The sequence below is a fragment of the Pagrus major genome, chromosome 11, assembly GCF_040436345.1.
Source record: "Pagrus major chromosome 11, Pma_NU_1.0".
NCBI lineage: Eukaryota > Metazoa > Chordata > Actinopteri > Spariformes > Sparidae > Pagrus > Pagrus major.
In genome coordinates this window covers 32,867,877-32,891,378 of record NC_133225.1, presented here as the reverse complement: position 1 = coordinate 32,891,378, position 23,502 = coordinate 32,867,877, and the positions used below count along the sequence as shown (strand labels likewise).

Genomic DNA, 23,502 nt, shown 5'->3' with positions numbered 1-23,502 from the left:
CCTGATATTACGTCCTCCTCCTTTTCGTTTCTATTCATTTCCTAATTTCTCCTACTTTCCTTTGAATGCTGTGGTAGTATTGGCCTTTATTTCCTCTATCTCACTCCTTCTGCCATTTATTCTTCATTTCTTATTTGATTATGCTTACGCATATGATTACCAGACGTATGTAACGTATGTTACCCCTTTTGCAAATTTATCTGCCATCTTATTTCCATCCCCATGTACAGCATCCACATGAACTTAATTTATTTTCCTTTTTGTCTTCATTCTGAGTTATGCTTACCATGTCCAGAATTATGTCATACCTTGTACCTGACTGCATATTCTTTGTACTTATAAGTGCACTAATGGAGTCAGAGCCAGTCACAACTTTCCTCAGCTTGGCTTCCTCGATCCAGTTTAGAGCAAGTACTATAGCTAGTAGTATACCTGTGTATACTCTGGGATGATAAACGTGGTCTCCGCTCCATTGTTCACTGTTTTAGATCCATCTGTTTATACTTTTGTTTTTGTTTCATTGGGATGAACCCAGTGTTATGTGAGCGGATCAGGTGCTGACAGCCATCCTCCACCTCACCCCAGGGGGCGCTGTAGGAAAATTGGACGGCTATTTTTCGTCGTGCTTTTCCCTCCTGTACAGTAACACTTCCGGTGTATCTTCCGGGGCAATGAAAGTGTTTTTTGTCATTTTTATAAGACATTTAGTGGAACAGAAAACTGGTTAAGTAATCCCTGGAGTATCTATGGTTCGCTGCACCTGAAGCTAAACATGGATATCCCCAATCCCCCAGAAGGTGAGCAGTGCGCCGCAGCGTTGTATGAGCTTCATTGTACGTTAGCTCCGAGAGCTAACGTTACTGCCACAATACAGCTAACATTACTGCCGCATGTCGCATGTCGGCTTTCTTTAGTAACCTTCAGTATCTAAATGTGTCTTACAGGTTTTGTACCTAAGCAATAAGTTAATAACAACAGCTAGGTAACAGCTATGTTAACTATCTGTTGTTACGGCTATGTTCATCATTCGGCTAACGTTCAATGCTAAAGTTAAGGTAAACATTGTCTTCCAAGTATAACTTAAAATGTTATTTCATCATGAGCAGAAATGTAAGTGTTGAAGATTAAAAGCATGGCCCATTATCCGGCCATTCAATCAATCCACTCAGTGTTCCCAACAAAACACGGGTCAGAGTTCAGTTCTGACAACAGTAACAGTGTTTACGTTTTCATATTGTAGAGAGTAATCAAATAAAAAAGGAAACTAAAGCTACAAAAAATATCAATATCTGTTTTCGAGATTTTTTTTTCTTCTAGATTTGTGTATTTCTTAGTTTCGACTGTGTGCGTGTGCTGAAAGGGACCACTGCATGCAACTCGCTGAGCGCAAACGTGGAAAACTACTGGTCGTTTTTAATGAGAAGATATAGTTTGTATGACAGATATGAGGGTCAGAGACGAGAGCATACATGTTCTGTCCCGGGTAGGGCTCTCCTATAACGGCATGAGTAACTTTCTTATCACAATGCAGTTATGGTGTGTAAATTCATTTAAGAAGTGTTTTAAAATAATCATACCATACCTTACTTTATCACATTTCAGTATCTTCGTCTTTCACTTAGAACGTCCATACAAACAAAAACAATCAGCTGACTTTGCAGAGTATAGTTTGTTGGGGTTTCTGAATCCAAATCATTCCCACATGGCAGAAGTTAAACCCCTTTTAGCAACTAGTTATTCTCCCTATTCTTGAGTTGGTTGGGATGCCCCCTGCTTTGTATTTACAATGTCACTGTCCTCCTCCATGTTTTCTAGTCGGCCTCATCTTCTGAGGTGGTTGCCAAACCAGCTTAGAGATGCATTACTGCCAGGCAGCTGGATTTGCGAGTATAGTATGCAGCCAAGATTTGCTTCTGTCCTGAGTATGTATAATAGAGGCAATAAGAGACAGCTTCTGCTTGATATCAAACTGAGAGGATTGCAGTGAACATACTTGAATACAAGATGCTGTAGCGTTCACCCAAAGATTTGATTTAATTTATTAACTACTGCTGTAAGAAGTCAAGTGAATTTTCCTAGTCCACAAAACATTTCTGGAGCTTCATAGCAAAACAACTTAAATCCAATATAATTTTAAGTATTGCAAAAGTTTGCGTATTTCACCATCAAATAAAACACAAGTCATTGCCTGAATGGTTGCTCAGAAGTAGATAGGCCAGGCATCGTAATAATGATAAAAATAAAAATAAATAACATACAAAGATTGGATATTAATCTTCAAAGTGTAACTGTTAATTAACCTATAATAAACAGCAGAGCTGGCGTTATTTATTTATTTATTTTTGCCTTTATTTATTCAGGGTGAGTTCACTGAGAGCAATGCTCTCTTTTCAAGAAGACCCTGATCACTTTCACACAGTTACACATTGACACCTGGAAGCTGCTCAGTACTGTCAGTCTGATCCGTTGGCCACAGAGCATTTTCACTGGAGTGGTTGGGGTTTAGGGCCTTGCTAAAGGGCACCTCAGTGGTGGTAATGAGGGAGGGGAAAGTGCTCTGCTTACAGATTTATCCTGCTGGTCCGGAATTTGAACTGGCTGAACTCTCTGACTTTTAGACCGCCACTGCCCCATAAGAAGCATGAGCATAAGAAGTCTGACGCTGTGCTTGCAGTACATTTATTTCAGGCCAGAAATATTAGTTTGACCATTTGTTAAACAGAGTTGGTATAACGCTGTCTCTGTCGGGATGACAGCACTGTCAGGTTAATGATAGCTCAGCAGGCTGCTCTTGAGTCTTAGAGCTAACAGCAAACATCCCAAACAGAAACATGATGTCATCAAAAACAAACATCTTGTTGTTTCCTCAGTCAGCATCTCAAACACAGTCCAGGCTTGTTGGCATTTTTGACCTCCTGCATGCCTTATCTTTCCTGTAGCTTATCAGTCACACCAAATGTGACCAGTGTCAGACCTACATGCAAATCTTCTTTAATATTTAAATATGCTGTATTGAGTCTACAGTTTAAGAGCTCGAAAGTGTGCAGTTGGCACTTTAGAAAACGGTAGGCATTGAGAGTGCATTGAGTGGCAAAATAAATATTACATATTTACACAATTAGTAATTTTGTGCAGCATTCCTGCGCAAACGGCAGCAGTGTTTTTTTTAATATATTCATCAGAAGTAGAGGTAGTTTCCTTACATTTTGTGTGGAAGAAGAGTCAAATGACACAAAGCTTCACTTCACGCCTGAAGAAAAGTGTGTGTTAACGAAGCAAGTTGATAACCACCGTCATGATACCGGTTATCTCTGGTTGGGTTTTAGGTTTTGACAAGCCAGCTCACACAAAGAAAGCCTGGCTATGTCTCGTAGTGTAGAACCCTGAGCATTAATCATGATCAGAGGGGAATACATTTAATATGCACACAGGCGCGCACACACGGTCAGAATTAGCCCTGGTTTGTGCCTTTTTATTTTTTGAAAGATAAATCCTCATGCAGCAAAAAAACATTAAAAAACACAGAAGATTTGAACTACGTACCACATGTCATTCATGTACAAAAGTCTTTCAGGAATCTTAAAAATGTAGCAGTTCTATGACTGTAATATAATAATACATGAGAGTCACAAACTGATCAATTGTCACTGCTTTGTATTTTTTGTTATTGATGTGTCATCACATTTAGACAGATGCCCAGCTGTCTCAGCTCTGACTGTATTTTTTCCCTCTTCTTCTCTTTCCTGATGCAGATCAAGAACTGAGGAATGTCATTGACAAACTGGCCCAGTTTGTCGCTCGGAACGGGCCAGAGTTTGAAAAAATGACAATGGAGAAACAGAAGGACAACCCTAAGTTCTCCTTCCTCTTTGGGGGAGAATACTTCACCTACTACAAGTGCAAGCTTGCTATGGAGCAACAGCAGCGTATGTAGTTAAGGGGACAGTCCACCATAAAACCATTTGCACAGAGATATTTGTATGATGTTGAAAAGTTTAATTCATTAGGTCTTTCCCAGTATGCTGTAAGCCGTCATGGAATCAGTAAGAACATGAAAGAAATCCAGTTAAAATGCAACCTGTTTATTTGAATACATAAAAGAGAACATGCTAATAAGTGATAGACATACAATTCATTTATCACATTAATACATGTCCTGTGTCAACATGTATTTAGCGATATAATCGAATTTAGAAAACCTTGTGCACCCATTTATGGACCCATTGAATTTATTATTTCTTCTGAATGAACTCTCCAACATCATATTAATAATGTGTATTCTGTTCTACAGTGGATTTTTTTCATTAGTAGCATCCCTATCACGCAAGTGTACCTGTTCACACTTACCTCCATCATTGTGTTTACTTATAGCTCTTACTGTCTGCTGCCATGCCAGCTGTGTTCTACAGTAGAGCAGCAGTCCACAAGCTGCCTCCATCTACTTGGCCAAGTTTTCACAGCAAAGCAGTGTGGATGTGGGGTTGAGGAGTGCTGAACTAAATATAATTTTGAATTAACCTTTTATTTGATACAAGAGTAGGGCTGTGTATGGAGCCATAATGTGTTTTAATATGAGCACAGATTAGATTGTTTAGCTCTAAATAATCAAGTAGCCATTGATAATGGCTGTGCTCATTAAAGTAGGGCATTGTAAAGAGCATATGTATTTAGGTTTCTATGACCAAACTCAGGTATTGTATACCCCAATACCCAGCCCTACACGAGATCTCTGTTTTCCAAATTGATATCCAAGACCTCTTGAAAACTGAGCAGCCTGACTTGGGGACATGAACTCATGAAGTCATCCTTTTTGGCCTTGTAGTAAAGACAAAGTTGTTAGCTGGGTCTTAAAAAATGTCAGGCCCAGCTCACATCTTAAAGGGAAATTGTAGTTGCTTACAAACTGGGTCTGATTGTCGTAGTTTTTTTGGTCAGTAATAATGACTTTGGCCTTGCTGAGAAATCCAGCTGTTACTTTTTTGAGTAAAATGTTCACAAGTGATAAAATACAAAAATGAGACCCAGTTTGTAATAAGCCAGAATTTTCTTTCAACTTTTCATATGTGCTTTATTTGGTCATTTGTATCCTCTATCCTCTGCCCTGAATGAGATGTCATGTGTGTATGTACCTGTCACAATACGTGCAGGCCAGCTCTGAATGCATTCTTATTACTGAAGAAGATATACTGTCTGTGAGAAGTGCACATCTGGGCAAATAAGTAGTGTTTGTTGAAAGAACAAAGTATCAATTTAATGAAAAACTCAAGAAGTCTGTGCAACACCTGCATCATAATGCACTGCTGCGTTAATGAGCCCAACCAAACGTTCATCTGGTGAGTAACACCAGGTAAACAGTTATACATTATAGCTGGTCATCATTTCTCTGCAACTTGTATTTAAAAGGATGGCAGTCTTTAAAGTGTGTAAGATTTAGAGGAATTTAGGAGGATCTGTTTGCAGAAATGGAATATAATATTCATAATTATGCTTTGACTAGTGTATAAACACCTGCAACTAAGAATACCTTTGACTAAGTCCTAGAAGGACTGGAGCTTCTTCCACAGGACTTCCTAAAAACTTTGTCATTTGACCCAGGGGCCTGCTCGTTCGCTCGTATTTTTTGAAGGGCCTGCCCGTTTCCAAACAGTGTCTACTGGCACCATTCCAGGTGATGCTGTGTAACACACCATCTGGTGTGTCGGGTTAAGTTCCACTCAGATTTTTTGCTCCTTTTCTTGCTGACATGGGTACAACAGCAACTACTTTGCTGTAGATTTTCAAAAGACTTTTACCTGACTTGATAAATTCTCAAACTGACCGTCACAACATTATACTGGAAAATTCATAGAACTCAATAGTGTGGGATATGGCTGAGATGGTCACAGAGCTTGCTGAACCATACACTGCTCAGTCCACCGTCTTGCACTGCCATGTTTCTACAGTAGCCCACAACAGACAAACCATATTTTCTGTGTTTTTAGTGGCTACAATAGGGGTTGGGGAGGCAGGGTGCATTCGGTTGGTTGTAATCTGCAACCTCACTGCTACATACCACTAAATCCTACACACTGGACCTGTTTTCTAGATCATATCTTCCTCACAAACTGTAAGACAGAGGGTGTTAAATGTCAGTAATGTCTCCTTCATATCTGATGAGTCAAATGTTAAACTCCATACATGAATGATACAGTATGTTAAGTCATTAAATAGCTATAGCTATTTCACTCGCACAGTTCTCATTTCCCATGACTAATCTATTTTGTCTGATATAACATAAATGCTTCACCATTGGAGCAAGCTCGTGGGGGCTGTTGGATTGGCCATGAGAGCACCAGGATTTTCCCTGAAAAGGAAAACATAGGTAGTGCCTCCTGGTAATGCAGTTTATTAAGGGCCATCATAGAGAACCTGATATGGAGAGGGCAGAACAGAGTACAGGCAATTTGTGAGAAGTGCAAGAAAAAAGTTGCGATACGCCAAAGCTTAAAATGTGAAAGCACGAGTACTGTGTACTGGTGGGTACCGGCCCAGTTCAAGCACTCAATGTGTGTTTTTCCCAGTCTGAATCTCTTCAAGAGTTACCCATCAAACCTGAGAATCCTGGAGCTGTTGATAAACTGAAATATCCCTGTGCAAAAAGGGGCAGAGTACACACTTTAGGACCAAAGATATTGAAAAAGTGAGAAGGTGGAAAATAAAAGGGAGCACTAACGCTAAATGAGAAAGTCCAATTTTAATTCACTGAAGCACCAGATTTTTCACAAATGGCAATATAACTGTATTATTAAGTATTTAGTTGTACTTTTGACTCATCAGAATATTCTTGCTGCTGATACAGGGGCAGTCACACCTTCTGACAACATCTACAGTGAGGTTGTGGTCATTGAATGATGACCAGATGATCATAATAGCACTGTGTGATGCAGGGTTGCATAGAGTTCTTCTGACAGTCATGTCATATCACTGAAATGCTTTAAAGTTTGCTTTTCTCCACTCAGATCCCTCTACCCACGATGGGGAGGAATATAAATCTGAAGGTATTTATTTGGAACCAGAGTTGTCCGATAAATTCAAAATTCCAGTTGGAAAGACACATTTTATTTCTGCTTATTTTCGCTGGACATAATCACACCTAAAGCTTTTTGGTTTGTTTTCTGTTGTATTTTTCATGTTATTATGGTTTTCTTTTTTAAATTTGCTGTATTGTTGTTTTGAAGCTTCACTGAAGAAATTGCAGGCATATCTTCTTGATGGTGCTCATAATGCTCAAAATGTGCTTAATCCTCTCTTTAGGCAGCTAGTTTAACCCAGAAATAGAGAAAGAGGAGCCCGGTGACATGTCTTTGAGGAAGGCCTTGTTGTCGAGTCCGTCTGTCTCTGAAATGCTTCTTCTTATGAGTCACTTCAGCTGTAGTTTAAGGGGCTGCGTGATAAGAAAAGAAGAAAAATGCAAGTTTTTGGTTTATGACACTAGTATTTGTATGATAATCTCATTTAATTTTGAGGAATTGTGTCACAGTCAAGCAGCAGTCGGTGTTTACACCTTTGCAGTGAGTGTTCTCCTTTTTGCACTGGTGCAGACTTTGTTGGTGTTTCCATCCTGGTTTGGATGTGTTATGATTTAATATTTTGCCTCCCCTCTTTGGTACATGGTGAGCTCCACAATATGACGCCCAGATGCACTGTCCCTGTGATATTATACTGATATATTTTAGAAATGATCAAAGCTGTCAAGTAGCTACAAGAGGATGTATGTCACTGTATGAGAACTTAAGACTACAGTTAACATGGATCAAATCACAGGGTAGATGAATAATACTGACTCAGAAATTATACCATACAGTATAGTAAGCTCCGCCTTTTCACTCTCTTTACCACTGTGCCACATTGCCTTAAAGTAGAAGCCTAAAATCAGCATAATATTCAAATGTGTATAGCCAGCTTCATAACGGAGGGCAGTGGGGCATTTGTAAACGCCTGCATATCCTGAGCTTAATGACTCGTATTAAACAAAGGATTAGAAATTGTCAGGTTTTATCTATATAATTATGAATGAGTTCTTGATCAGATGTTTGTGTTTTGATTTTACAGCTACAGATCACTGTAGGCAGGGATTGTGTCTAGTATATGGTAGTTTTATTAGTTGTAAAATATTTCCACCTCTTGGAAATGTGTGACCTCACATTTCTGTTCTATGTTTTCAGGCCTTGGTGCCTCTGAACTTTATGATTTTGGAGTACCAACATGTTTTGTTTTTCAGCAGCCATTTCTAGCTGTAGTTAGGAGGTTAGGAATGAAGACTCTGGTTGTGTTAATGTGGGTTGCATGCCACTGAAATTTTGTTAACCCTTCTGCTTTGTTCTTGGAATGTTTCATCTGCTTTCTTTATGTAAGCTATCACTTCTTATTTGACCGTCAGAGGAGATTTCTGCCCTGTTTTCGACATGAAAGGGAATGCACATTTCTCTTTGGGCGTCAGCATCTCATCAGACGTCAGCAGTCCCACAGCTTCAACCCTCTCATCATCAGCCCTGAAATCAAAACTCCACACTTGAAATGTTCATATTCCTTGCTGTTTTCCTGCTGTTGTTTTTGCAGACATGTACAACCCAGGCGCCAAAGACATGGTTGATGTCCCTCCTCCACCAGTGCAGTTGATTGTTCCGCCTCCGATTGCTCCGCCTGCTGCGCCCCCCATCGATGAGCTCATCCAACAGAGCCAGTGGAATCTGCAGCAGCAGGAGCAGCATCTGCACACACTCAGACAGGTACAGAGCAAGAAAGAAATTCTAAATCTGCCCGAGAGGACATCTCCCCCCCCCCCCCGAGGAGGTTTTATGTATCCTTTTTGGGTTTTTTTATTTATTTATTTGCGACTACAAAACAATGCTCAGTAAGGGAGTTCCCCAAATCCTTACAGATAAGTAGCCAGCTAAGTTCTGTAGTTGAGGTAATTTTACCGAGCAAAGAAACACAACTGAAACATGTGTTCCATGTGTTTCTTCTGTCTCTTTTTTATGTTTTTAGTGTGTTGTTTTTATTATTCTGCTTTTTTACCTGTAAAGTGTCTTTGAGTACCTTGAAAAGTACTTTATAAAATAAATGTATTATTATTTACCAAAAGATGACTGTCGTAATAGTTTAAATAAAAATGTTATCAAAGGCACGGATGCTGATGAAGTTAAAACCACATAGAAAAGTATCACAATTTCATAACAAAACACGGATCATACATTTCGGATGGATTAGTTGTTGTATTCCCTTGTAAGATTCCACACTGTTAAAGTCTTAGTATGATGGCCCCGTATCTTCTGGTCTTTCGTGATGAGAACCAACTTTTTCATCTTCTTAAGTCCTGTTACACTTAGGGGAACATTGTGAGATTAGTGGGAGGCTAAAGAAGAATGGTATTGAATTTTCAATGCTTTTTTCCCCTCTATGTAGGAACAAGTGACTGCAGCCATAGCTCTGGCTATGGAGCAGCAGACCCAGAAACTACTGCTGGAAACTCAGTTGGACATCACAGAATTTGACAACCTGTTGCAGCCAATCATAGACACGTGCACCAAAGATGCCATCTCTGTAAGCCTGCCATAATTGAGATTTTTTTTGAAAAAAATAACTCAAGGAGAAGGCTTTCTGTGCCCCTAATGTGTTTGTCTTCATGTCAGGCTGGTAAGAACTGGATGTTCAACAATGCCAAGACTCCCCCGCACTGTGAACTGATGACATCGCATCTTCGCAACCGCATCACTGCTGATGGAGCGCATTTTGAGCTCCGTCTACATCTCATCTATTTAACCAATGACGTCCTCCATCACTGGTACACAAAACCAAATACATACACAGATAAACCAAGTGGATCACTTTACTGATCATCAGATGCTAAAATGTTATTAGTGTTCTAGAGAGTGTTGTGTAAACCTGATTACACCTTCATTAGCATGTCTCTGACTACAAGAACACATACTTATTAAAGTATATAATATCAGATAAAGAGTCTGAAAAGCATTCACTATGTGTACAGTGGCATCAAACATTGAACATCATAGGTTTTGGGCTTGAAGGACCCACTGCTAATAACTTATTTTCAAATTTTTTACATTTGATTTTACTAAATGAAATGTTTACATTAAATGCATACAACAAACAATGAAACTGCTGAAGTTTAACATTTAAGCATTTACAGAATGGCTCGGTTAATAACATGCCAGTATGTAATCAGTCAGTTGTGAAAAAATGTAACTGTCTATAAAAAATTATCAATTGATTAATTGAAAAAGTAATTGGAAGATTCACTAACAAAAATACATAAATTGGGGCCTTGGTCTAATTATGAAACAAATCTTGTATAAAGAAGCTTATTTGGGCATTAAACAGATTTTGTAGGAAGATTCAGTGAGAAGAAAAGTGTTGAGCAGTCTTCTGTGTGTAACGTGATGCGTGTTGTCATGTGTCCTTCCAGCCAGCGGAAGCAGCAGAAGGATTTGTTGGCAGCGCTGCAGAAAGTTGTGGTTCCCATCTACTGTACTAGCTTCTTGGCTGTAGAGGAAGAGAAGCAGCAGAAGATCACCAGGGTAAACAGCTGCTGATTAAAAAAGCACTTAGTGTGGTTTTGGATTGAAGGATTTTAGTCCATTTCTACATCTTTAACTCTTAACAAATACCAGGAAGATTTTGCTCTTGGTAGTATCACAAATGTCATGGGACACTAAAACTGTCCCCTTGAACCCAGAATAATTCGGATAAAACGTATTCACATAAAACTTGTTCTTTGATCATTTTTTAATTTGAGTCAGCAACAGGGAGCTTTTCAACTGAAGAGAATGGTATAGTGGACTATAGTACAGTCCACACATAAAGTAGCTGAATATACAGCTTTGATGAATAAAGATTCCCTGGCACTTTGTGCTTGTTCTGCTCTTGATTTATTAAATTGCAAGAATCTTTACTGCTTTTGGTGAACGAGATTCCCTTGTGTCTAAAGTCAGTTTTCTCTGATTCTTCCTGTGCCCATCCTCCTCCTCCTCCTCCTCCTCCTCCTCCTCAGTTGTTGCAGCTTTGGGAGAAAAACGGGTACTTTGATGAGGAGACCATTCAGCAGCTCCAGAACCCAGCACTGGGCCTTGGCCAGTACCAAGTGAGTGGAAAAAACTTTTTTTTGTTTCCGTCCGGCAATTTCCTGGCACCAAAGTGTTTGCATTCAGATTTGTATGTCCATCAAAATACAGTTTATAATGAGATTGATGAATATTCTTACTAAATATATCATGAAAAACAGTGGAATCCAGTGATTGAGTGTCACAGTAATGTGGAACCTGTGGAATGTTGCTGTAGTCATCACACAGCAACAGCAGTGATGTGTGTGCCACATCTACAGTAATGGATTTGAGGAGGAGCTGTTAATAATTTTACACACAGATGGCTTCATCAGCTATTTATAACTCACCAGGCACAGCAACAAGATAAGTCAGAAACTAACAGTAATTCATGTTATTTGTGTTGAACCAAATATCCGACTGGAAAGTTGTTACTCACAGATTGCAGTCCTCGGAAGTCCTCTGCTCCATCAAATCTGTAGCGACATTTTCATTAAAAGCAAAAATCCAACTGTGCTTCTGCTGGAGAATTAAAAAGTTCACACAGGTTTTTTAATCTCTGGAGCAGAGTCCAGCAAGGAGGCCAGTGTACCCACCATACACACCAGCAAAGCTCATCATTAACTGATCTGTGACACGCAGAAATCTCTAAATCATTTTTAGACTCAACTCGACCCATTAATATAACATTATTAAACAGACTAAATTAATTATAAGAATAAATAAAAACTCATTGTGAGTGCAGATTGTAGAGGCAGACACACTTAGTGCACACTGTATCTGCTCATTATCACCTCCCTGGCAGAGGATCCCCCTCAGATGCTTTACACACAGCTGACACAGGGTTGATGGTCGTTGCACCATGTGATGAAGCTCTCTATCAGTCCTCTGTACTCCTCTGTAAAAATAGTCTGTAAGCGAACACATCATGTTTCTCACTGGAAGTTATTCACTGGAGTCAAACATGTCAATTTCAAACGCATACAACTGCACGGCAGTGATTCTAATTCCAAACATTAACTAGAAAGTCTACAAACCCCATTTTGTTTTTGTTTGCTTGAAGATATGAGTACTACTGGTATTGATATTTATTTATTATTCTTGGACAAACTTTTGTGTTTATTGGACTTTAAAAGACCTACCTAAATGAATGTTCTCAGATATGCAGAGGAGGAACCAAAACCAGAGACATTAAATTTATAAATTCTATCAATATTAAGTGTTTGCACAGCTATAATGAGCCGCACAGTATTCCAGCCGCTGCAGCACCACTATAGTACATCTACTGAGAACATAGTTGGGGCAGTTTGGTGCTTCATGGAGAACTCTGTTCTCTTTTTCCACAGACGTCACCCTCTCACACTTTTTCACTTGATGGTAATTTTAAAAGGGGATGAAAATAGCTCATTTGATTGGTCATCACTGAATCTTTCCGCTACTTAACTTGCTGTTTCTGTATTCCTATAGTAATGTATTCAGTTTTTTTCCCCCACAGTGTGCCAGGTGCACCTGGTTTACGGTAATGCCTGTGTTCACCAAAATGACAAAAATGTGCTGGTCACGCCCATTTACATGTGCACCTGAAGATTTTGCTTGCTTTTGGAAAATAAAGCCCTCAGTTTTCATTGACTGATAACACTGTCACAGTCTCAGATTTTACACCCTCTTGTCCTCTCTCTCAGGCTTCTCTGATAACGGAGTATGCTGCAGCGGTGCAGCCGATCCAGCTGGCCTTCCAGCAGCAGATCCAGGCTTTGAAGACCCAGCACGAAGAGTTTGTTTCCAGCCTGAAACAGCAACAGCAGTCTGCTCCTGTGGCACAACTAGCTACCCCCACTGAGCCTGAAAAGGCCTTACCTATGACCTCACAAGCTGGTGAGAAGACACTTGCTTAACAAAACCAGAGGCACAGTAAATAAAACGAGATGTATTGTTCATATAACAACAAAACCTAAATGTTTCATTCATATCATGCAGACACGCTCTTGTTCAATTTTAAACTAGTAACTTAAGAAAAAGCATTAAACAGTTGCGGACACCATCAGTTAGTTCTGACCATTGATTGTATAAAATGGTTCACAGAACCACCGTGACATCACTCATAGGCTTCTGAAGAACCATAATGAAGCTCAAAGTGGGTGGTACCAGCCGTCGCCATGTTGGCAGTGTCTGACTCCGCCTGCCTCTCAGCTAATCAAAAATGGGTGAAGAGGTGGAGCCTGGGTGGAGCTGAAGCGAGCCAAGTTAGTTAAACAAGCATACCTGTTTGGAACCTACCAGGCTGGCTAAGGCTAACGAGCTATCAGTGTTCACACACAAAATTAGCACTGCAGTATCTAGTACCTCCACATTGGATTCTCAGAACGGGAGTTTGGCGCTTGGTTCTGACTCAGAAGTTTTGGGGCAGTTTTCTTCTAGTCTTGTTAAGTGAGGCTGTTTGTGTTTGTGACCTGCTCTACATTGGCCCAGTACATGTACAGTACGTTTTGTGCTGTAATGTGTCTGTGTTTATTGTGTGCAGGTGATTTGAAGCCTCCAATGTCAGGTCCTCCTCCAGGGGAGTTTGAAGGAGCTTCATCTAGACCACAGGACACCAGCAACCCCAGTGGCCCCTCAGATATCCCCTCCAGCAAGCCTGCGTGGTATGATCCTCAGCACATGGGCCCTTGGACCCCTAACCAGCCGGTAAAGACTCATGGTTCTCTTGCATGCGTGTGTGTGGGTACCTTGATTTAATTGGGAGATACTTTTATGGTAAAAGTCCACATTAAAATCAAATACATTTGGTCCCTTTCAGTCCTCCAAACAAACTCGGAGTGATTAGATTGCCTTTTTTGCACATATGGGAACACTCCAAAGGTACTCAGACCCCTTTTTTGCCCAGAAATCATTGGAACTCAAGACTGCCATGATATACATGTTCTTTACAAGTGGATGTAAATTTGACCACAATTGTATATGCCCTGCTCCTCCCCTGCCCACTTTACCTCTGCTCTCCAAGTGGCCTCCCTGTGCCATATGTTGATGGGTGCAAAAGTATTAATAAGTCAGTGTCCTTAACTTTAACGCAACCAGCCTGACAAGGGGCAACAATTAGCTTGTCCACCTGGGTGTTGTGTTTCCATCACAGCCAATCAGACCTGGAGTCGATAAACGCCTATGACTGCTGCAGAGTCATTTAACATGGGAGTACATACAAGATCCACTCTTTTATCCTGCGTTACTCTAAAAACAACAACGGTGATATGACTGATAAGTCATATGCAAGTTGACTGGGGGCTTCTCAAGCCTAGTCTGGCCCTTTCTTTAACACTGGTACTAACCCTGCCCCCTTTGTGCGCATTAGGCTTTCTTTCTGTGGTGGGTCCTGTCCTTGGCTGATCTTGCCCAGCCTTCGGAATTCCCTGCTCTGGGTTTATGCAGCATATGTGTGACTTCAGGCAACAGGCGACACTCACACGCTTTCTGACTTTTGTACTTCCTCAGCCTCCTTTTGACCCAAACCAGCCTCCTCCTCCTTGCCCGCCATGGAACAGCCATGAGGGGATGTGGAATGACCAGAGGGACCCAGGGAACTGGAGCGGAGGTCCACACAGAGAAGGAGGTCCCTGGAGTGGTCCTGGTGGGTCTGACCCTGGCCCTCCATCTTGGAACTCATATGACCAGCAGCCGCCATGGGGGAACCAGCCGGACCAGCCTCCATGGGGCCAGAGGGAGCCCCCATTTCCTCCACGCATGCAGGCAATTACTGTGACCTGATTTCTATATTTTTGTATTGCATTGTATACTCTACAGTTATCCTCTATCACTGCAGTATGACCCAGTCTGGATAAGACTTTGAGTGTTGGGCCATTTTTGAGTATATTGTCTGTCGTGCATTTTTACAGAGACCTCCTCATTTCAGAGGGCCCTTCCCTCCCCACCAGCAGCCGCCTCCTTTCAACCAACCTCCCCCACCACCGCACAATTTTGGACGTTTCCCGCCACGTTTTATGCAGGATGACTTTCCACCCAGACACCATTATGACAGGCCGCCGTACACCCCACACCGCTTTGACTACGCTCAGGGAGATTATCCTGGAGGTGTGAAGCTATTGATCAGTAACTGTTCTTGAATGCATCTGGATGTCTACATGCTTTTAATTACAGTCCTTGTGTATTTTAAGAAAATCCACCTTTGTTTGCCAGACATGCCAGGTCCTCCTCCACACCACCATCCCAACCAGAGGCCCCCCCCCCCCAGGTATGGGGGCTGATCATCCTCCCTGGGGTGGAGGCCAGCACCCGGACTTTGGCCCACCCCCACATGGCTTCAACGGCCATTCACCCCACATGCGTCATCGGCAGCATCCGGTCCAAGATGATCCAAGTCTTGTGCCCAACGTACCCTACTTTGATCTTCCAGCTGGTCTTATGGCTCCGTTGGTCAAAGTAAGTCACATGCTTCTGATGGAGCACAAGGAGATAATATGAATATGAATTAGAATGTTATTAGCTGGTTAAACCTTGAAAGTTACTTTCTTGCTACAAGAATGAGAATGCTCCCAGAGGAGAAAAGAACAGTGGTAAAGTATGATGCAGTACTGCCACACTGGTGTACAGAATGGATACAAGACTGTGGAGGTACTTTAAAACAACAGACTGAAAGAAGACTTCCAGTCACTAATGGAGTAAACTTTTCTAAATAGATTATAATAATGGTAAGGACCATCCAAGCCTGCCACAGATGGACTGACTGATCCACTGTCATCAGTTTTAGAATTGAATTAGACACATTTACCCACAATAGTCAAACCTGCAGGATCCATGACTGTCTCTGTACTCTCTATTGCTCAGCTTGAGGACTGTGATTATAAACCTCTGGATCCTAAAGACATCCGCCTACCGCCTCCCATGCCTCCTAGTGACCGTCTGCTAGCTGCTGTGGAAGCTTTCTACAGCCCTCCATCCCATGATCGGCCTAGGAACAGGTACTCACACCTCAACAAATCAGACCAACATTAAAATTGTTACTCGGGGAGATTTGTGTGATTTGACAAACAAGCTATTATTTTATGTGTGATCCCTATCATGCACTGGGTGACCATTTACATCCACTGGGTGTTTGCTACCGGTTAGCTAACTTACTACTACTTGTCATTAATTCATTCTCTCAGTTACTCATTCTTAACTCTCCTTTTTTTCTAAAACTAAGTTGCATTATCAAACAGTGTTTACTTAGATTTAATGGCATTTGACTGATAAAATAACTTCAATTTATGGCGATCTTTAATGAATCCTGTCTAAATAATGATTCATTTTATTTTTGAGGGAATCTGTCGATTTGACTTTCATTGACAGCTCAGTAAATCCTGGAGCCAGGATGAAGAAAACAGCCCACAGTTCATGTGGAATAACTTTTGTCTTTATATCAACATAAATACAACTTTAGTTTCTAAAGACGGAGTGAAAGCGCAAATTATCCAACGTTAGTTTCTGAAGACGGAGTCCTCTCCTCTCCGTTTCTATGCTTTACTCACTGTTAATCACAGGTGTGTTAATTGATAAATGAAGCGTCCATAATGCAAAATAATATAACATCAGAGATAAAACGTAGCCCTCTTCACTGCTCCTCCTTCTCCACCTCCTCTCCTCTCTCGTCCTCTCCTGTCCTCTCCTCCCTCTCTCTTCTTCTCAGCAGAGGTGGTCAGATTTCGATGCACCGCTGCTGTTTCTATTTAGGGGAAACACTGCAGTACTTATATCAGCTGTGCTTAATCAAAATTAGGCTATGGTTTCATCTTTGTGATTGTATTTAAGGATTTAATTAATCCATCAGATTGGTTTCTGTAGTTGTGTAGCAGTCCTGTGTAGCACTGCTAGCTTGTGACAGAATTTGGTGTAGGTAATATTTACAGCTGGCTGCGGTTTGTTCCTCCACCAGTGAAGGCTGGGAGCAGAATGGCCTCTATGAGTTCTTCAGGGCCAAGATGAGAGCCAGAAGGAAAAAGGGACAGGAAAAACGCAACAGGTGAGCTTCCTCTTCATTTGGATCTTTCTCTCTCGTTCTCTCTTTGTTATTTACTCACATTCTGAGTGGACAGCTTCCGTTGTCTGCCAAAATGAGTTTTCAGACTGCAGTGTGTCTGCTCATTCTAGTCAAAGTTACTTGTTGTTGCAAAAGGCTTTTTGATGTCACTGTTGGTGTGTTAAGAGATGTAGACACCTCACACACGTTTATTATGTTCATGCTCCCTCCTCCTGTACCATTCAACCTCACCCCTCTCTCTGTGGCTCACTCCTTCCAGTGGTCGTGGAGGCAGTCGCTCCAGGAGTCACTCCCGCAGCAGAGGGCGGTCTTCATCTCGCTCCAGCTCTCGCTCTTCAAAGTCCTCTCAGTCACGGTCCCGCTCATCTCGCTCCCGTTCTCACAGCCGCTCCCGTTCCTACTCACGATCCAGGTCTGCAAACACACACACACACACACACACACACACACACACACACACACACACACACACACATACACATACTGGAATGAGATTTTGTGGTGTGAAGGTCTTGTCAATATGTAAATGAACACTTGTTGTACAAAAAAGAGGGACCAGCTAGGAAGCAGTTGTGGTACAGACAACAATGGAGGAAGCAGAGCTGATATGTTATTGTGTAAGGAGCATCAAACCACTTTATTGTTTTTAAATTCTCAAGTTTTCCAGCTCCAACTCCCTCTGTTGTGTTGCTTCTAGTCATCTTTTAGATGCCGTAGTTGCGATACAGTGTCACATCTGCTCGGTCAGTCAGAATTGACAGTACAGCCAATAACCCCTGAAAGAACCTGGAGATTGGTTTTAGTATCACTTCCTGAGCAGAGCCAAACATTGGTACCAGGAACTCGTCCCCAAAGCAATCAAGAATGAACCAGAAGCAGAATTTGTGATAACAGTCAATGTTACATTATATGTGGTTACGTTTGTGCAGTGGAAAAGTTTTTAGAGAGAGAGATAACAGTCTGTCTACACAAAGTGTTTCAGCCTTGTTTTTCAATCGTCAACATTGCATGTGTCTGACTGAACAGATTCACCTTGTTTCACTTACGCTGTACATGCGGTAAATGCAACCTGTGGTATGTTGTTAATGCAACCTGTGGTATGTTGTTAATGCAACCTGTGGTATGTTGTTAATGTGACATGTGGTGTGTTGTTAGGCTCCAAGTCAACATTTTCTTATTTTATGCAGTGGTTTCCATGCTGAGTATGTGTGCAGCTTCCCTCCTGCTGTGTTTGAGCTGCCTGCATACTGTGAAATCTTGCCTTTTAACATCCTAACAAGCATTTTAAACCTTACGCACTTGGCCTAATATGCCTTAACCTGCTTCTGTTCAGGTCCAGGAGTAGGTCCAGGTCATCGAGGAGTCACTCACGCTCCAGATCCAGATCCCGTTCAAATTCACCCAGCAAGAGACGGCGTGGCCCCAAGTCCCGGAGCTCTTCCCCCCCGTGAGTCCCCTTCACTGCTCTTTGAACAGGTGTTATCATAAGTCTTAAGACTTTTCATGATTTGCTGTCGTATGGATGACCACCTTTCCTGCTCTCTACAGATCCACATCAGTGTTGGGTGCCCCTCCCTCCAAACTGTCTGCAGACAATAGGCTAGGGGAGGAGAACAAGGGCCATCAGCTGCTGATGAAGATGGGTATGCACTTTCTTTTTCTCATGTATTATATCGTTTCAACTGATTCTTCAATTTTCCAGTAAAAACGTTTGAGCTAGTTTTAATGTGAATGTTTCCCATCCTGTAATGTAACAGGATATATTTGGGAATGTTAAGTCAAAGTAAAATAAACCATGTGCTATAGATTGACTGTAAATATAGTGGACAGAGCCGCCATGACGTTGCCCAGAGGTTTCTGAAGTGCCGGAATGAAGTGGGCGGCACTGGCTTTGGTCATCTTGACATCACCTGACTGCCTAACACTTAGCTAATCAAAAATGGGCAAAGAGGTGGAGCATGGGTGGAGCATGGGTGGAGCTAAAGCGAGCTGAGTTTGTTAGTCCACTGAGCTGGAGACTACCAAGCTAGCTAACACTAATAAGCCATTAGTGTTCATACATAAAAAGCGTTCTGTGTGAGTTTGATTGAGGGATCATTTGTGTTTATGCAAGTTACTCATTTGAGTTGGACCGTAGGTTTATTTGCCCCAAACAGACAGAATACCTTACTGTATATTAGCAGCAAGATAGCGAGCAACAGTAGGTAACGGTGGTGCTTGAAGATGCAGCGGCCAGTAGCTTCTCCAAATTATGATAAATGTTGTTATTTTGAAGTTTTGGATTAAGAGAAGCGTTTTAGCCCCTGCTATATACTCTCTTCTTCTCATGTGGTCATCTCTGCTGCAGGCTGGAGTGGTTCAGGTGGTTTGGGGGCCAAAGAACAGGGCATCCAGGACCCCATCAAAGGAGGAGACATCAGGGATAAATGGGACCAGTATAAAGGTGTTGGGGTGTCACTGGACGACCCTTATGAGAACTATCGCAGGAACAAGAGCTACAACTTTGTCGCCCGCATGAAAGCACGAGAGGAAGGTACACATACAGACTTTAAAGTTCAAAATGGAATTCATGCTGCTAAAGATAAGCCATTTCTATTATTGTACTGCCAATTGTGTGAGGGGCTCATTCTATATTCAGGGACTAGACATTTACATGTTCACGATAGCCCATGTTCTCTGTTAATAAAGCAAGAAGTTGAAAAATGAGTGATAGGATTGCACCGTATCTTTATACCTTCAAATCTGATTTATTTTTATGAAACACAATTGGATTACCGTACTATTCAGATTACAATAATTCTTTAACAAAAATCTATTCTCTTCTTCATTTAGTCAATCGGGAACCTCAGGAGGCCCCTCCAACTGACTGATGTCATCAAATTGCGGCAAACATTCTCCCCATCTTCCCCTTTGCCACCACCACCATCTGAATTTCACTCAGTTTTCCATTCAGGATTATAGTCAACACTTCCAAATCCTACCTTTTCCTCAAGAAACGATACAAAGGACCACCACACTTGTGAACTGCAAAAGACATGCAAGATCAAGAAGTACAAAGACTTCTTGATCTCTGCTCAATCAAGATCATTGATGAGTCTGTCTGAACAGAAAGCATCAGATATGAAGATGGAACATTTAGCACTGACACTAGTAACACAGCAGAAGGCAACCAGGATTTTCCTTCAGGAGTCTTCGTAGGGACACTGGAAACACTGCCTAATGTCAGTGTGTTGGCTGATAACAGAGGGCCGACTCAGACGGTGTCTGAACATTTTTAGACAAATGGTTAAAAATTGAGAATGTAAAAAAGTGACTGAGAGGCTGTTCACAAACAGGCTGTTTATCTGTCCTGATAGATGTGATCACATATGGACTGCTTTATGTCCGTCAGTTCACACCTGGCGTGAACCTGCTTCTCAACCTGAGTCTTGAGTGACCACCTGTGATCATATCTCACTTCACGCTCGATATGCAAATAAACATGTTCATCACTGGGACAAACGGATACGATGTTTTTCACGCAAAGAAAGAAATATCTTCATGTATAACGTTTGCCAAATCAACCAGAAGGCTCAAAGAGTTACAAGTGTGTTGTAGACAGTGTTTCACAAAGTTTGTAAAGTCTGTCCTAACTCCACAACTCACATAATTTAGAGTCTGGGAATGTGAATGTGAGCAGCCTCTGGTATCATGGCAGTGCTTTAAAAAAAATCCTCATGGGGCAAATTAAGATGAATGCTTTAAGCAATGCTTTTCCTTCAGAAATACAGCCTACATAGTAATCCACTGATCTTACTGTGGAAATACTTTCTGCTGAATAAATGTGGTCTTTAGAACAGAAAGTAGAATGAGGTATGGTGGCTCTGTTGACTCTTGTTGGTTTTTTGCTGCAGATTATTGTGATACTTTTTCATGTAATGACTTCTATGGACGCACCATATACAAGTCTGTCGTTATGTTGTAGTATTAAAATAAATCCAACAAAACAAAAAGTGATTATGAAATGTCTTGTATTTTATCTCCACAATCACATTGTAAAGACATGGAAGACTAAATAAACAGAACCCTGACTCATAAATTTGACTTTTCTTTAATTTCATGTAAATATTGAAGAAAAGTTCAGCTTTCATTTAATGTTTTAATATAAGATTTTGGCAGGAATTAAAATTTGATGTCTAAATGTTTAAAAGTGCATTATATAGTTTAAACAGCTTGTTTACTCAGGAAAAAAATAAGTATTTCTGAGTGCATCGTCGCCAACATTTAAGAGTGACATTTTAGTGTGACCAGTCCAAAGCACAACTGTGCGCTCATCATGCTGTTCAAAGTTTGACATTGTCGGTCCAGCTTCCTCTATATTGATTCCATAGACGTTGCATTCTGTGTGTCTTTTGTTTCGGGCTTTGTGTAAAGTCTTTGTAGCCAAAGGTGATGACAAATGGTAAAGCAGCTGCTGGTGAGCTCACCATGGTGTCATTTTGAGCTGTGATGTTGCTGCAGCATTCGTCATCATCTGAGGCCACGGGCTTGTGAAACAGGAGGGAGGGAGAGAGGGAATGACTGTCGGCTTGCCAGACTTAAAACAATGATTGTTCACGAGTTCCAGCTCGTGAGTCTGAGTCAAGTCTTGTGAGCACGATTTCAAGTCAAGTGTCAAGTCACTGTGTGTGGCGACTTAAGTGCGACTCGAGTCCAAGACGCAGACTCGAGTAACACAACTAGAAGCCTCACTAAGGGTGTTTTGAAAAAAATATCCTCTGCCGAGAAGAACAGTGCATGATGCTTGAACTCCTGCAGACTAAAACAGGCATTTTTTAAAAGCACATTGCATACCCAAAGGCAAACCAAAGTGCGTTACAGATTACACAGATGAAAGCAAAATAAATTAATTATAAAAGCAGGAACAGAATGCATATAGAACAAAACATTAGAAGTAAACAGCAAAAGAAGAATAAAAACAAAAAGAAGAAAGAATAAAAAGCACACAGATTTAAAACAATAAAACAAACTAACAAATACATTTAGAATAATAAAATAATTTGAACCAGTCTGCAATGCCAGGGGTCAGGACGCCCAGCTCTCCGCCATTGCCTGCCACCCACCACTCATTTCACCTGGGCCCATTCATACCTGTCCCTGCAGGTGGTGGGCCCACAGGGCGGTGGCTCCATGTTGTCTTTTCAGGCTGGGCCCGGCCAAGCACGGTGGAAGAAGACCCGGCCATCGTGGGCCATACACTGTAAATATATACATAAGAACAAACCATGAACAAATATTAATACAAATAGTAAAGGGGTAGAGTATATTATATGATTACGAAGGTGCAATCAGTGATATGACACCTTTTAATGCTGTAAACAATGTTTCCAACTAGTGGTGAACATGAGTAACTGCAGTGAATATACAAAGAATAGACAATGAAAATTATAATAATAATCAAAACAGAGACCAAATTCACAGAACATCAGAAAATCAACGTGAATAGTGTGCGTGCGTGCGTGCGTGCGTGCGTGCGTGTGTTCACACACAGGAGTGGCATTGTACAATCAGGTTGGCGTGTGCCTTGCAAACGTGGGCATCACATTTGTAGCACGTCAGTCTTGTTTTATTGTCTCTCAGGGCACAGAGCTTGCATCTCTTCCTCTTTTGGCCCTGTCCTTGTTGGGGGGCAGAGCCTGGGGCAGCGACTAGGGCTTGCAGACTCCTAACCAGACTGGCAGAGGCTGGTGTGCGAGGAAGTTGCTGTCGCCATTGAATGAGAGGAGTCACTAAAGCTTTCCCAAGCTCTGCCAGGAAGAGTCGCCTCTTGAAGCATTTCCCCCAATTCCAGGCTGGGTCAATCGCCATCCACACCACGTATGCAGTATATGCAGACACATCCAGGATGTTGTGGAACACCGCCACAGGCCAATGCGCTGTCATTCGCTTGCAGGTGTACGTACCAGTAAGCTGCAATGAAGAAACAATAAATAAGAGATTGGAAACAATATTGAATCTGAATGCCATGTTATACATGAATAAAAGTAAAATAAAATGCATGATAGATGAAAATATACATTACCTTACCGAGGCAGTCAACACCTCCTTTGTTGCTGTTGTAGTCCTGGATGATATAGGGCTTCCTGTCCTCCTTAGTGCTGACAGCATCGTCTTCGTGCATTGTGCTCATCAGGATGACATTTCTATTCTTCTTGGGAACATCTGACACAAGACTGTGTGTGTCAGTGAAAGCAAATTTTGACAAGTGTGCCTCTCTCCCTCTGGTCGACACCAGCGCAGGCGGAAGCTCAGGCTTGTTCTTTCTCACCATCCCCACCATGGTGAGCTTTTGTTTCAGCAGCTATGGCCAAGGGCATATGATGTGAAAAAGTTATC

At 41.5% G+C, this 23,502-nt stretch overlaps 1 protein-coding gene across 1 annotated transcript; it reads left to right on the top strand.

The window, feature by feature from the left end:
• Window positions 1-678: 678 nt before the first annotated feature.
• Window positions 679-21,205, top strand: cherp (calcium homeostasis endoplasmic reticulum protein). Its single transcript, XM_073476161.1, is given in 21 exon segments — window positions 679-797; window positions 3,753-3,926; window positions 6,999-7,037; window positions 8,599-8,768; window positions 9,445-9,582; window positions 9,672-9,823; window positions 10,466-10,577; window positions 11,051-11,140; window positions 12,782-12,974; window positions 13,621-13,784; window positions 14,586-14,840; window positions 14,987-15,182; window positions 15,288-15,328; window positions 15,330-15,530; window positions 15,936-16,069; window positions 17,023-17,109; window positions 17,387-17,539; window positions 18,461-18,574; window positions 18,676-18,770; window positions 19,475-19,660; window positions 19,960-21,205. Coding segments are annotated over 21 exon segments (2,757 nt in total). The 5' UTR covers window positions 679-772; the 3' UTR covers window positions 19,998-21,205.
• Window positions 21,206-23,502: the final 2,297 nt, after the last annotated feature.